The sequence below is a fragment of the Silurus aristotelis genome (genome assembly GCF_946808225.1).
Source record: "Silurus aristotelis genome assembly, chromosome: 26".
In the NCBI taxonomy this organism is placed as follows: Eukaryota; Metazoa; Chordata; class Actinopteri; order Siluriformes; family Siluridae; genus Silurus; species Silurus aristotelis.
The window spans coordinates 3,981,731-3,998,210 of NC_139599.1; the positions used below are offsets into that span (position 1 = coordinate 3,981,731).

The window sequence follows — 16,480 nt, forward strand, 5'->3', positions numbered from 1 at the left end:
GCTTCCTCTCTGAGAGACGTCACATGGCAGAGCAGAAGCAGGGAGTGGATGCAGCCATGTAATGCAATTACATATGGAAGAGCTGAAAGCAAATGTTCTTCGACTGTAATAAACCGGATTGTAGATGCACAGAAATGGTTTCATGATTTCAAATCGGATGGATTGGATTTTAAGTTTTTTTTCGGTTTGGAAAGGTTCCTTTTTTTGTTTTTGATTTTCCTCTCCAGTCAACCCACGTCCACGCCTGGAGATGTTTTCGAGGCGGATTTTTTTCCTGTAACTCAACTGCTCCGTTCTGGTGGTCGGAAGGGAATTGTGAATAGTGAAACTCCGCCATATTCAGATTTTTTTTTTTTCTTTTTACCACGCCCGAGTGTGTGTGTGTGTGTGTGTGTGAGACTATATATACACACATGAGGAAAACCTCGATTTCCATGCATCCGGATTATAAAAATGAAAATGCATTCAAGCGGATGGATGATAATTTTTTAATTCGGATTTTTTCCCCACGATTTTAAACATAAAATGTTTTGTGGTGGGGGTTTAGAAATCCGATCAGATACGGAGTGAACAACTGATCTGTGGATTGCAAACTGAGATTGATGTTTATATAATTAGAGAGAGAGAGAGAGAGAGAGAGAGAGAGAGAGAGATATGCGCGCGTGTCCCACTTCGGGTCGCGTTTTGTTTGCTTTTATCTTTTTTGTTTTGATACATAAGTAAAAATACAAATATTTCCTGAATTTGCTTGGACGTTGCATAGATCGTCCATCTTCTCCTCCTCCTCCTCCTTTCTTCTTCTCCACTCTGGACTGATAAAACTACAGGAAAACTAAGGCTGCTAGTACAAGTACTACTTCTTCTCGAGCTCCAGACCCGCTTGATCTTCACCCATAACGTGTATTTTTGCTCAGAGAAACTTTTAAAACGCAATAAAAAAAAAAAACCCCGAGAAGAACCATGACTCTGGACTCCATCATGGCGTGTTGTCTGAGCGAGGAGGCGAAGGAAGCGAGGCGGATCAACGACGAGATCGAGCGGCATCTGCGCCGGGACAAGAAGGACTCCCGCCGCGAGCTCAAGCTGCTGCTGCTCGGTACGAAGGCCGACACACGCGGATAGAGAGAACAGAGGGAAAAGGAGAGAGGGAATAGGGGGAGGGGGGAATGAAATCGCGTCTGAACTGGCTGCGGTTTGTTATGCAAAACTCGGTGTGTGTGTGTGTGTGTGTGTGTGTGTGTGTGAGAATCACGTGCCAATTATTTTCGTACTTGTACATATACGTACATATACCTATGTGTATATGTGTATATGTGTGTGTGTGTATATATATATATATATATATATATATATATATATATATATATATATATGTGTGTGTGTGTGTGTGTATGTATGTATATATATATATATATAATGTGTGTGTGTGTATGTATGTATATATATATATATAATGTGTGTGTGTGTATGTATGTATATATATATATATATATAGTGTGTTTGGCCTTTAAGGCACTTGTGTTTGTGTGTGTGTGTGTGTGTGTGTGTGAGAGAGAGAAAATCACGTGCCATAAATGTACATTTGAGACCTTTATTTATTTTTTTATTATTATAATTTTTTTTGCAATTGAACAAATGTGGTCCTCGGACAGTCATATCTAAAAGCATTATAAAAAGTGTGTGTGAGAGTGAGAGTGAGAGTGAGAGTGAGAGAGAGAGAGAGAGAGAATATCAAATATGCCATGAATATGCATTAAGGGGAAAACATATTAGTGCAGTTAAGCTAATGTAGTTTCTTGGACGGCTATACGTTTTAAAAACGTTTGTGAGTTAGAAAATACCATGCCATAAATGTGCATTGTTTGGGGTGGAAACATATTGCAGCAACAAAAACAAAAGTGTGTTTGTGAAAATCACGTGATAAATGTGCATTTTGGAAAAAGACTTTGTGCAAATTGAGTAAATGATGCACATTTGGACAGCCATGTATTATAAATAAGTGTGTGTGAGAGAAAATATGTGCCGTAAATGTTCATTTAGAAAAAAAAATTGTGCATTTGAAAAAATATGTATGTGGCATAAATGTGCATTTTGTAGAAAAAAAAAATTGTAATGGTGGATTTGAGCAAATGTAGAAGTTGTCAGACAGCTATCTATTATATCATAAACCTGGATAAGATTATGTCCATTTAATCCCAGGTGTGTAATATCCTTGTAGGAAAAGTGCCGCATTGTTTGCATTGCAAGAATCTAATTATTAAAATATTATACATAAAAATAAAACCATTAGTCAATCACTAAGGTGTTGCACACTTGGAAGCATCTATAGGCGATTAGGGAAGTCTTCGAATTGCCCGCTGTCCATTTAGAGAAATATGTACATCCACACATTGGCTCGGTTGTGCAGCCTGCTTACGCCTGCACGTGTTCAGCAGGTGGACTTTTTGGCATTTAAAGGTGTCTGGTGTAAAACTTTGGCTGTCTCAATTGTTTTGTCATTTCTCAACCTCCATCTTAGGATGGTCTTGTGTGAGTGTGTAAATGTGTGTGTTTTTTTTACTATTTAATTGTGCAACACTTCCTGCATATGTTAAACTCCTTAAATCCGTCTTCGCTGTAGGGACGGGTGAGAGCGGCAAGAGCACCTTCATCAAGCAGATGAGAATCATTCACGGTTCGGGCTACTCGGAGGAGGACAAGAAAGGCTTCACCAAGCTGGTCTATCAGAACATATTCATGTCTGTTCAGGCCATGATCCGAGCCATGGACACCCTCCAGATTCCCTACAAATACGAGCGCAACGAGGTAAAGTAGTCATATTCGCCGGGAGACGAGTCAAGCTGTGGGTGTGGGTACTGGAAATGTTCGGCAATTCATTAACCAGGTCTCGGAGAAGAAGACGGGATTTGCAGCTATACACCATCATGTGTCAAATATAAACCGGTTCTAATGGGGGGATTAATAAATCTAGAATAAGTTCTGGATAGTAATGGTGTCGACTGAATGAAGAGATTTTTGGTTCTGCCCACTTGACCCTGTTAAGCTAAAACGTGTCTGACGTCCCTGATCTAAATGCATATACGTTTCGTTAATTTGCTCTCGATGGTCTGATTTTCCCCCATAGACTCATCTTTGTTTTGAAGTAAAGCAGGTCATAAAACAAATAAGATGAGAGTCTGTAACTTCGGTTAATCACAGTGCAGCCGTAATGAGATTATCCCTTCAGGCCGTAAAATGAATTATATGAATTCAAAGCCCTACAGAAATGTCCTGGTGCTCGTTTCTATTTCTCGAGGGTCCTAAAGGCAAACCTATTTTCTTTCCTTTTTTTTTTTTTTTTTTTTTTTTTTTTTAAGTTACAGAACATTTCAAACTTTTCTGCAGTAACACAATAATAGGTCACGTCCTCAAACAAAACTTTATCGTGGTTTTGATTTAGCCGTCAATAACCAGATTTATTGTTTATTTATATGCATATCGTTATATCTCTAATATCACACGAAGGCTTTTTATGATTATTTTTTTTTAATTCACGACTTTTTTTTCCCTTTTTTTAGGGCAACGCAAACGTTGTTCGAGAAGTGGACGTAGAGAAGGTTTCGGCGTTCGTAAGTCCGTATGTTGATGCCATTAAGAGTTTATGGAACGACCCAGGAATCCAGGAGTGCTACGACCGAAGGAGAGAATACCAGCTCTCGGATTCGACCAAATAGTGAGTACATCAACGCATTGTTGCCTCCTTGAGTCCTTTGGTTCTGGTTTCTTCAGCTTGAGACATGGAAATCTATCGCCCTCATGTCCGCCAGTTCATAAAATGGAGACCGAGGACTCAAACTGGTGGCTGTTAATGCACCCGGTCACACCTGATTTCTCACTTCTGTATATCCGTGAATAGTTTTGAGTTCTTTTGCTGAAGCTTCCTGTTTCTGGTTGGATGCAGACACAATGTTTCCATTTCAAGCCAATGTCAATTAAGGTTAGAAAGAGAACGTGACCAACAAATGGGAGGTGTGAAACCTACAGTAGCAAAAGCGGGTCAGGGGGTAAATCGGGGATTTTTAGCTTTCCATTCCTTTCCAGTGTAGTGATCTTTCAGTTTTAAAGCCTTACTGATCATCGGAAGTGAAACCTCGATCTGTACTTTTCAGCTACTTGAATTCGTTGGATCGGATTGCCGAGGTGTCATACGTGCCCACGCAGCAGGACATCCTGAGGGTCAGAGTTCCCACCACGGGAATCATCGAGTACCCTTTTGACCTACAGAGCGTCATATTCAGGTACGCCTGATTATTTATTGTTTGAAATGTTTTCTCCTATTGTCTGTGCTGTCTGTGTAATTTTTTGCTTAGTCACTGATTACTCTTGTTTGGTCCAGAATGGTGGATGTTGGCGGGCAGCGGTCCGAGAGACGCAAGTGGATCCACTGCTTCGAAAACGTCACCTCCATCATGTTTCTGGTGGCGCTGAGCGAATACGACCAGGTGCTGGTTGAATCCGATAACGAGGTTTGTTTTTTTACCCTTCTATCAGCAGGGAGTGCCAGAGTATTTACCCACAGACTAGTGCTCAGATCTTTTAATGAGATGTCTGGATTCTGAGGAACATCTAATAAACATTTAATGTTTGTTTAAGAGATTAGTAATCGGAAATCTTATTCAGCACTGTGTAACCATGAGATCAAGATACTGTGAATCTGGGTTTCCTTTGGGTAGTCTGGTTTCTTCCCATTTTCCAAGCAATGCGAGTAGGTGGATTATTGATTCTAGATTACTCCTAGATAGGAACAATTGTGTTTTTGAACCTTGTTCTCAGTATTCTCTTGATTGGTTGTCCTGCTTTTTAAAGATAAATGAAAGAAATAACTGATTCCACCAAAGAAAAAAAAAACTTTCTGGTCACAGGCATGATACATTATTAAACAAAAGTATTGGGACACCTGATTTTTCCAGGCATATGTGGTTCGCAAACAATTGTTGAGGATGTCTTTGGATACAGAAGCATCAAATTCGCCCTTCATTTGCTCCAGCATGACAATGCTCCTGTGCACGAAGCATGCTCCATGCTTTACATGGGTTGGAGTGGAAGATCTTGAGTGACTTGATCTAGAGCTATAAACCCTATTGAACACACTTGAGATGAATTTGAATGCTGACTGAACCTCAGGCCTCCTCACCTCACCTACATCAGTACCTCACTTTACTAACACCCCTGTGGCTGAACGAATCTCCACAAATCTCCACAAGCACATTCCCAAATCTAGTGGAACATCTTCCCAGAAGAGTGGAGGATATTACAACAGCAAATTGAGACTCAATGTGGAACGGGACTCAAAAGCACATATGGATCTTTTATTGTGATGTTTCCACAAAATTTGTCCATATAATATATACAATATATTTTTGTTGAGTGTTTTGTTTTCATGTATAAATGTTGTATAAGTAACCTCGTCTCATCTCTGGATGTTCTGTGGTTTAAAACAGTCCCTGCTCTCTCTCCCCGCCCCCCCCCCCCCCCTTTTTTTTCAATAGAATCGAATGGAGGAAAGCAAAGCGCTATTTCGGACGATCATAACGTATCCCTGGTTCCAGAATTCATCCGTCATTTTGTTCTTGAACAAGAAAGACCTGCTGGAGGAGAAAATCATGTTTTCACATCTTGTAGATTACTTTCCTGAGTATGATGGTAAGTGAGTGGGTTTGAAATCTTGATCGTAAAGCTGATGTGTGTGTGTTCTTGTTTGCGGGTGAAGACATTGTCGTCTCTGCTTCTTCTTGGGTCAGATGTGTTCAGATTAATATCAAGATGGTCTGAATATTTCAGATGGGTCACTGCTACTATATATGGTAGGAAGGTGTACATTGGGAAGGTGGTAGCTTACGGGGTAACGCATTGGACGTAGAATCCTAAGGTTTTGAGTTTAAACCCCAGCAACACTGAGGGGCCACTTCTGGGCCCCTGGGCAAGGCCCTTAACCCTCAACTGCTCATTTGTATGAATGTGATAAATGTAAATCGCTCTGGATAAGGATGTCTCCCAAATGCCGTCATCGTATACGTCGTGTTATTTCTAATTCTACGGGGAAAAAAACTTTTTAATTGTTAAAATGTAATTTTTATTGTTTTTTTAAACTTCTTTCTGAATGTCAATATCTGTGCATTTACCTTCCGCCCATTCACTTTAGTTCTCTGTGGGTTCTGCATTCAGTAATGCATTTCTGCTCTCTGTGGTTGTGAAGTGTGGTTATTTGAGTTGCAATGTTCTTCCTGGAGCTTGTTTTTTGTTTATCGCACCAGTTCGGGTAAACTTCAGAGATTATTGTATGAAACCCAGCCTATCTGTCATGAGGAAACTTTTCACGATTTGGATATTTTATGTGAGCAATAACTGAAGCTATTTGCCTCGTACGTGCTTGTTTTTATTCATTGCACTAGTGACACTTGATAGGCTCTAATTAAATGATTGCCTGAATTGCAATTGTATGATGAGTGTGCAATAATATGTTATCATTTCAAGAACGGAGACTGCCATCTACACACTATATTGACAAAATGGTATGCGATTTCTGCCGTTATTCTTCTGGCGAATGTAAAAGTGTAAAGTCAGGTACTGGTGTAGGTGAGGTGAGGAGGCCTGGGGGTGCAGTCAGCGTTCCAGCAGCAGGCCCCTCAAGATCTTCCACTCCAATCCATGTTTAGCATATTTTCATGGAGCTTGCTTTGTGCACATTGTCGGTGTCATGCTGTAACAGGTCTAGTTCTCCGAGTTCAAGGGAAAATTGAATCCGTTCAAATCCATATACAGTTCAAACCCTAATAATTACAGTTTGCAAAGAACCACATATGGCTTGAAAATTCAGGTGTCCCAATACTTTTGTCTGTATAGTGCGTTGCCTCATTTCATAACATAATGGATTATATAAACATAGTATCAAATTTCACATTGTTATTATTTCTTCTGTTTGCTCTCTTTTCTCGTTTTCACTCTCAGGCCCCCAGAGAGACGCTCAAGCAGGGGGAGAGTTCATCCTGAAGTTGTTCGTCGACCTGAATCCCGACAGCGACAAAATCATCTATTCGCACTTCACGTGCGCGACAGACACGGAAAACATCCGATTCGTCTTCGCCGCAGTCAAGGACACCATCTTACAGCTCAACCTGAAGGAGTACAATCTGGTGTAAACGGACGAACAAAACCGTGGCGTCCCTGCAGCTTGAGCTTAACTTTGAAAAACGACACGCGGGGGGTGACGCTGAGTCGTCACCCCCCCCACCCCTCAACCGCCACCCCCTTTCAAGGACAAATTGGAGACTAATTTACCATTTTGTCTTTGGACAATAATATCAATGAATACAACCTGCTCACTACTGCGTAATTTATTTGCACTTTGGAGCTTGTTTGCAGGGTCCAACATCACGATTTTTCATTTGAGATACAAAAAAACGACGCTGGGGACATTTTTTCACAATCGGCTTAACCGCATGCTCAGCCATGGTGAACTTTTACGGTTTCCTTTCTCGAATGCGCTTCGCTCTCCATGCACGAGTTGAAGAATGTACACACCTGGTTAATTACTAATTAAGGATCAGAGGATCAAGAGGTGCTAGAAAGTTATTACACCCCTAATTATCCCCTCCATTGTATTTAAGTACTTAAACCGGTGACCATTTTCTGTTCAAGGTCTGAGGACACAGATCAGGATCAGCGAGTGGGTGTGGTTTCTTCTCCAAGACGCCTTTTTTGCTGTCTTTATGGTAATTAGAAGTGAATGGTTTAGAGTTGAGTGGTGCCACATTTTGCTTTTAAGTATGCTTCTTATATATTGCTAAAGGAATATAAGCTTCACTAATGTCAGACGTCCTTCTACACGTACAATTATTTTTTATTTTTTTTAAACACCCCCCCCCCCATCTGTTTGTATCGTTTTCCAGATTTCTTATTTGTTCTTAGAAAGTTGTCCAATTGTTCACTCTAACAGTAAGACAGCAGTATTTCATCAGTCGTTCACCCAATTTAGTGTTTCACTGCTGGGTATCTAAGGTGGCTTTTTTTTTTTTCACCTCTTTACCAAAAACATTTCCTGGTTTACAGATGGACCGAATCTTCAAGTGCCACTTTCACCACTACAGTATATTTCCTTAATCATGAAATTAGATTGTACAATCAGTGTTTAAATTGCGAGTGTATTTGGGAAAGATCGAGGATTCCTACATGATGTTCCTCTAAAAAAAAAAAAAAAAAAAAAAAAAAAAATCTAGCTTTTTGGGACAATGCGATCTCCATTCTGGTATCGGTTTCATTAAATCTCATTTTTTCATCCCAAATGGTTTCATATATATAAAATATAAAAAAAAAAATGCTGATTTGTGATATTTGCAATTGGAATGTTCTAGAAAATGAACCATGATGAATTTTTTTATCCCCCTCATGGGCTGGTGGTGTTAATTTTCTGGTGTTTCAATCATTCCTAAAAAGGACTCGAATTAAACTTCACATGCTTGTTATCCCTGTAAAGGTGTCACTTTTATGTGGTATTTGAGATCTAATGGTTTAGTTGGCGCAGACTGTAACGTAAGATGATACAAAGCAAAATCTCACAATGTTCCTGTTTAGCCTGCACACAATGGGTTTAAATAGTAGGCATTTATTGTCCACCATTCATGAATATTTGCCAGCCATCTTGCATGTAAATCAATCTACAGCACGTGACGTCCTTTTGCTCGAATGCCGAAGAAATCCGAAACCTCTGGAGCTTCTGGAAGCAAATCATGAAAGTTAAAGCGGTTAAACTTGAATAGCGAGGCACATGCGTGAACTTACGGTGCATTCCTTGCACGTGCCGAGATCTTCTGGGAAGTATTTGAGAATTTGAGTGTTTCTTTTTTATGCTCCCGCCAGCATAAGGAGCATCAAAAACACTGTCTGTAGCTTTTCAAAACAACCTAAATTGTCATGGACCCCCGACTTTTTGTAAAGAAACAGCTTTATTGTATCTCCATTTCCTTCATAAATAGTCCTTGTTTCTTTACTGTAACTCCATACATTTGTCACTAGAACCAGTCACCTCAAATTCTTTCTAATCCATTGTTCTAGAATAAAAGATTAGTGTATGAGCCACAACCTCTCTTGTTATTAATATCCTGATTTAGTTAGGGAGGGAATAAAGAGGCATGAGAAAGGAATGAAGAATAATAACATTTCTTCATATGAAGTATGCGTCTGTTTAACACGCCTCAGTCACACCAAGAGGAGGGACATCTCACAGTTATAGCCAGGTTGTGGTATAACCTGTGTGGCAGACACGTCGTTCATAATCGCTCATGAAAATCTGCTCAAACAGTTTCTGGTTTTAGTCGTTTAATGACTCTTTCTTGACTCTCTTTATTCACTGTACCACTCCTGGAACTTGATTTTCTTCGATTTGGCATAATGGAGTTTTGTTGTATGACAAGTGAAGAGCGTGAAGCTCACAGAATCCACCAAGAGATCGAAAGACAGATCAGGATGTCCAGAAAACAAGATAATAAGCAGGTGAAGCTGCTACTTTTAGGTATGTTCATGTCTTTGTATCTATTTGTATGAATTTTTTTTAGCTTACACACCCAATGAATATACTGGTTTTTTTCGCTGTTTTGTGTGTAAATGCTATTCCACAAAAAACATGGATTTCCAGAAGCTTTAATCAGTTAATCTGCGTCCTCATGCAAAAAAAAAAAATAAATAAAATATATATATATATATATATATATATATATATATATATGCAAATCCTTGTCTTATCTTCTACACATTACCATTAGAATTGACAGGGTTTTCACATTTTGTCTATATCTTTCTAATTGATAGTTCACTCTTATCTTTAATTTTTTTTTTATGTTTGTGTGATTGTCATAATATATTTGCAAAATCATCGAGTTTGTTGCCGATCGAGAATTCTGGGCTGGGAGATGGCTGAGATGAACTCACCCTGATGATCAGCTTGATAATGTCCCTGCAAAAAAACCAGGACATAAAATGTATCGCTATCTTTTCAGTGTTCCGAATATCCATATCTGTATTTGGATTAAAATCTGAGATGTGGACTGAGCCTAAACCGGAAGATTCATATTTTAAATATGAATTTAATATGAAATTTCAGTGAACTTACAGTTGCTCAGCCTCAGCTACATCATCCTAGTTCATAATCAGTCTCAAATGCAGCTGTGCAAGTTGCGTTTTTTATGCAGTTATTATTGTTGTTGTTTATACCGAATTATGACACGTTTAAACAGATTTAGTTGGTCCTAGTTTTCCCAAAGTATAATCAAATTACTAGCTTAATAGAAACCACTGCACCCTGACTAGATTCTAATGTCTGTTAATCAGCTTCGTGGTTGAGACATTGGACGTCTAAACAGAAGGTTGTGTTTAAATCCCAGCATCACTGAGCTGCCACTGCTGGGCCCCTGAGCAAGGCCTCTACCTCTCATCTGCTCAGTTGAATAAATAAAAAGGGCATCTGCCAAATGCCGTTAATGTAAATCAACATTGTCTTTCATTGTCCTTTAAGCTTTATGCATGAATTCTTGCGTGATTTAGTCTTGTGACTCTTTTTTTCGGGTCTATTGTCATGTCTCATATATTTATTTTCCACATGTGTCACAACATAAATATATACTATTTAAATGTACAAATGATAAATCAGGATTTATTTGAACAGGTACAGGCGAGAGTGGGAAAAGCACCTTCATCAAGCAGATGAGGATAATTTATGGAAAAGGCTACTCAGAGGATGACAGGAAGACCTTCACCAGGCCCATCTTTGAGAATATATTTGTTGCAGTGCAAGCCATGATCGAAGCCATGAATACATTCCAGATCTCGTTCAAAGATGAAAGAAATACTGTAAGCACTGGAGCGTTTACACACACAATTATTAGACTACTTCTAATTCAATAATATTAATACAAAGTATAAAAATATAATTTTAAGCTCGATAATAGAATTACAAAATATAATTAACCCTACATTTACAACCCTACATTTATAAATATTGTATGCCCTTTTTAAACATCACATTCTGCATTAATTCCAATTTGCTCTTATAATTCTCTCCACTCTTCTTGGAAGAGGTTCCACTAGATTTTAGAGTGTGTTTGTGGAGATTTTTGCTCATTCAGACATGAGGGTTTTAGTAAATTCAGGTAGTGATGTAGGTGAGGTGAGGTGAGGAGGGCTGGGGTTCAGTCAGCGTTCAAGTTCATCCCAAAGGTGTTCAATAGAGTTTAGATCAAAGATCTTCCACTTTAACCCATGCAGAGCATATCTTCATGGAGTATGCTTTGTGCACTGGGGCATTGTCATGCAGGAGTAGGTTTTGGTCTCCTAGTTTATATGAAGGGAAGATTTTATGCTACTGCACCCAAAGACAACGGATACAACTGTGTGCTTTTAGCTTTTCGAGTTTGGGAAAGAACCACATATGACTGGAAAAGTCAGGTGACCCAATACTTTTGGCAATATAGTGTATATATATATATATATATATATATATATATATATATATTATGTCTGGTAGGTGTAATTTATATATAAAATTACACCTACCTGACATAATGAATAACACTGGTTATCAAGGGACGAATTGTGATGGCTAGACGACTGGGTCAGAGCATCTCCAAAACTGTTCGTACATAAACAGTAAACAAGGGACTCATTTTTAGTTCTTTTGTGCATTTCAGAGTTATGCTGAGATGCTGCTTAGTGTAACTCCAGAACAAATGACCTCTATGGATAAGCATTACGCCGAGGCTATATGCAGTGTATGGCAAGATCCCAGAATAAAGCTGTGCTACGATCGCAGGAGAGAGTACCAGCTCTCTGATTCAGCCCAATAGTAAGTTGTGCTTCTCAGTTGTGTCTGTACTGTATATCTTACTACTATATAATCTTCATGTGCGTGTAGTATCGCAGTGGTTAGAGTTTGTGTGTTTATTGTATTCATGGATCTGTGGTTGAAATGATTTTATTTGAATTTGCAGTTACCTGGATGATATTGATCGAATATCAGCTCAGAATTATATCCCATCTGAGCAGGATATCCTCCGAGTCCGGGTTCGCACCACTGGAGTCATTGAGTACCCTTTTACCATTAGCAATGTTGTATTCAGGTGCGAGTTCGAAGAAAACTAAAGAAAAATGTTTAATATGTTAAGGTGGATTCTGTCCATTCCGTCTAAATACCTATGTTGTTATTACAGGATGGTTGATGTAGGAGGGCAGAGGTCAGAGAGAAAGAAATGGATCCACTGTTTTGAAAATGTGACTTCTATTATTTTTCTGGTGGCACTGAACGAGTATGACCAGGTCCTGTATGAGAGTGCAAATGAGGTGGGATGCCCCAGGCTGATGTATAATTACTATGATTGCTTTAACTGAGTAAAAATGATTAAACGATGCATTTTGCCTGTTTGCAGAATCGCATGGACGAGAGTAAGGCGCTCTTTAAGACCATCATCGGCTACCCGTATTTCCAAAGGACCTCCATCATTATTTTTTTCAACAAGACGGATCTCCTTGAAGAGAAAATCACCAAGTCCAAACTCGCAGACTACTATCCTGAATACGATGGTGAGAGGCGTACAGTTTTAACATTGTGTCCAGAGCTGCATGATCTATCGAAATTATCAAAATATCACAAATAGACATATAGTGATAAATGTATTATTTCAATACATCAAATAGTTGCAGATAGCAGAAAATAGGCAGTGCACATGAGTATTATTCGGGGTCCGAGTGAACTGTCTAGATCGGTATAAATAATAATAGTAACCAAATGGTTACTATTACAAATGGTCAAAATTTTTAAAAGCTTTGACATGCACAACTGCAGTTGAGACTGATTATGAACTAGAGTGATGTAGCTGAGGTTGAGGAACTGTAAGTATTATTGAAGCTTACATCCTGTAAATGATGATAGAATGAATGTACTCCAGTGGAGTTGATGAAAAAAAACATTAATACCCTTCCATCATATTACATTATCTAATACAATTAAATAAAGGTTTTTACCATTTGATAAACCTAAGTATTATACCAGTGTGATCAGATTTGCATTCCTGGAATGTTAGTAGATTTTGTAAGTTTTTTTGTTTTTTATACAGTATATGGATACCTGACCATAATATTTGTAGGAGCTTTCTGAACATCCCATTCTGCATTTAGTCCCCGTTTGCTGTTATAGTAAGCTCCAGTCTTCAGGGAAGATGTTCCACTAGATTTTGGAGTGTGCTTGGAGATTTGGGCTCATTCAACCACAAGGGTTTTAGTAAAGTCAAGTACTGATTTAGGTGAGGAGGCCTGGGGTGCAGTCAGTGTTTCAATTCATCCTGAAAGTGTTCAGTAGGGTTGAGGTCAGAGCTCTATAGCAGGACACCCAAGATATTCTACTCCTACTATATTTAAATATGCACATTGGCATTGTCATAGTGGAAAAGAATATACATATATACCGTACCAGATAATAGTTTGGATGCATCTTCTCCTTCAGTGGTTTTTCTTTATGTTTATTATTTTCAACCTTGTACAATAATACTAAAGACATCCAAACAATGAAAAAAACGCATATGGAAACAAAAAAGTGTTAAAGACTATGTATATGACTATGTTTTATATTTTCTAAAGTAGATAAATTTAGCTTTAATGACAGCTTGGCACACATGTCATTCTCTCATATGATTCACAATGTAATCACCTGAAATGGCTTCCAATCAACAATTGTGCCTTGTCAAGATTTAATTAGTCATTTTTTAATGTGCTTTAGACCATCAGTCCTCTTGTGCTTAAAAAAAGGGTGGGTACAGATTCAATAGCCATATTAATGCTACTACAACTACTGTACAAATCCATATTATAGCAAAAAATTATGTAGTTGCCAGAACCATTAAACACGATGATGAAACAGGCTTTCAAGAGGACTGTTCCAGGAAAGGCAGACCAAGAGCTACCTCTGCTGCAGAAGATAAATCTGTTAGAATTACCAGCCTTCTGTTCAAGTGGCAGACATATTTCATCATCCAATGTTCAGAGGAGACTGTGTGAGTCAGGCCTTCATGGTTAAATTGCACCAAAGGAACTGTTACTTTGGAAGAACAACAAGTAGAAGAGACTTGCTTGGGCCAAAAAAAAAAAAAACTAATAATGGATATTAGCATCAATGGAAAACTGTACTTTCATCTGATAAGTAACGCTGTGTCTTGTTAGTTGTGTATAGGGTGAACAGACAGTTCCTTAATGTGTGGTTCCCACTGTGAAGCATGAAGGAGAAGATGTGATTGTGTGGGGGTGCTTTGTTGATGATTTAGTCAAAGCTCAGGGCACATTTAACCAATATGGCTGCCAAAGCATTTTGCAATGACATGCAATCTCATCTGGTTTGCACAGATTTAAAAAATATAAAACATTCTAAACAAATCAAAGTTTTTCCTTTCTCATTTTCTACCATAGCAGTAGAGAAATTGTTGGAAATATTGCATAAAACTTTGTGATCTTTTCCCCCTTTAGGCCCAGAGAACGATGCAAAAGCCGCAATGAAGTTCATCCGGAAAATGTTTGAAGATCTGAACTCTGAAGAGGCAGGCATGCGTCTGTACTCACATTTCACTTGCGCCACAGATACGAACAATATCCGTTTAATCTTTTCAGCTGTGAAGGACACCATCATGAGAATGAATTTTGAGGACTTTAGCTTACTTTAAAACAGCAGCTGTGTTTTTTTTTTATTTTTGATATTCAAATTATTTTTTGACTAGGTACTTTTATTAAGATGTCACATTCCTTTACAGTTGAGTCACTTTACAGTCAATTTTTAGAGTATACTAACTGATGGCTCCAAACGAAGGATATTTAAACGTGCACATTTTTTAAAACATTATATGCAACCAAATGCCATATTAATATTTTGTGATGTAGCAAGATATTTGAAAACTGTTTGTTTTATTTCGGAACACATCCACCAGGTGGCAGCACTGTATTTAATAGTGATTCAGTCACGCCGAGTAAGAATCGACACTTTTAGCTTCTAATCAACTAACTATTATTATTAGTAGTAGTTGTTTGCAATATAATTTCTTTGGCTTCTTTCAAAGATAAAATAATATTAATAAATTCCAGTCCTAGTTAGACACAAAAAAACAGTAACTGGTCATATAATACACAAACTGGCAGTGAGTTGTTTAGAAGCCAAAAGAGTCGATTCTTACTGGTGAGCTCTATTCAAGTGATCAGATTAACCCAAACGAGTTCCTATTTTCTAGTCACCACATATGAATTTTGGACAACTGTTTTGTCCATCTAGTAATTTTTTAACCCAGCATTTTTTTTAAAGAGGTGATTTAAAGAGCAGACTCATTCACATTATTAGTAGCACCTACAGCTCCTTTGTCTATGGTCTGTGCTGTTAGAATTGGTATAGCGTATACATTGGAGACAATTTTTTTTTTTTACATATGAATGACTAAAACCAATTTAGATAACTTATTTAGTATTTTTTTGTGCAAACATAAGCACAAATTTAATGTTTTCACTACACTTTCTCACTGTTATACAGTTGATAGTAAGGTACATATTTATTTAGTTGACCAAATGACTTGTGTATTCTACCATTAAAAATAGTATAGTTACAATCACACTGACCTCTGATGTGAAAAACAATTGTTTTTGCCAATTTTAGGATTAGAGGATGGCAGTCAGATATAATCCAGCACATGATACAATATTTAGCATACATTATAAGGACACCTGACTTTTCCGGCCTGTTGCCAAAAGCTGAAGATACACAATTGTATAGGATGTCTATGGATATCTAGGAGACCCAAACCTGTTCCAGCAATGCCCTTGTGCACAAAGTCAGCTCCATGAAGATATGCTTTACATGGGTCGGAGTAAAAGCTCTTGAGTGATCTTTTATCGAGCTCTGATCTCAACCCTATTGAACACTTTGGGATTAATTGGTTGATACTGATTGTACACCAGTCCTCTTTACCTCACCTTCATAAGTACCTGACCTTTTTCACCCTTGTGGCTAAATGAGCACAAATCTCCACAAAATGTAGTGGAACATATTCCCAGACGTCTGAAGGATATTATAACAGCAACTGGTGACTAAATTTGGAATGGGGTATTCAAAAAGCACATAAAAACCATATGGTCAATTGTCCACAAACTTTTGTCGATATCGTGTATATCTATTTAGACAGCTATACACATTGGATCTTTTTTGTCATATGATATTCTGTAGAAAGACATGCTGCTGCAGGTTTTGAACCAAGTTTTTAATGTTAAATTGTATGTTGTATGTATTATACACTATTAAATGTTACAAGTGTAAATGAGTCTACCTCCTGACAACTTAGAATTACATGGTTCCTGTTAGATTCCATATTGTTGTAAATAAGTTATGTATAGATTTTTAGGATATATTAAATAAAAATATATGAGGAGAAAA

At 38.1% G+C, this 16,480-nt stretch overlaps 2 protein-coding genes across 2 annotated transcripts; both read left to right on the forward strand.

Moving 5' to 3' along the window:
* Positions 1-8,501, forward strand: gnaq (guanine nucleotide binding protein (G protein), q polypeptide). The gene is made up of 7 exons (XM_083531051.1): positions 1-1,096; positions 2,621-2,805; positions 3,558-3,712; positions 4,149-4,277; positions 4,376-4,505; positions 5,529-5,682; positions 6,988-8,501. The coding sequence occupies exons 1-7, from the start codon at positions 961-963 to the stop codon at positions 7,176-7,178; spliced, it is 1,080 nt and encodes a 359-aa protein (XP_083387177.1). The 5' UTR covers positions 1-960; the 3' UTR covers positions 7,179-8,501.
* A 769-nt stretch (positions 8,502-9,270) lies between these two features.
* On the forward strand, positions 9,271-16,480 carry LOC310720478 (guanine nucleotide-binding protein G(q) subunit alpha-like). The gene is made up of 7 exons (XM_083531052.1): positions 9,271-9,547; positions 10,697-10,881; positions 11,718-11,872; positions 12,018-12,146; positions 12,237-12,366; positions 12,453-12,606; positions 14,539-16,480. The coding sequence occupies exons 1-7, from the start codon at positions 9,427-9,429 to the stop codon at positions 14,730-14,732; spliced, it is 1,068 nt and encodes a 355-aa protein (XP_083387178.1). The 5' UTR covers positions 9,271-9,426; the 3' UTR covers positions 14,733-16,480.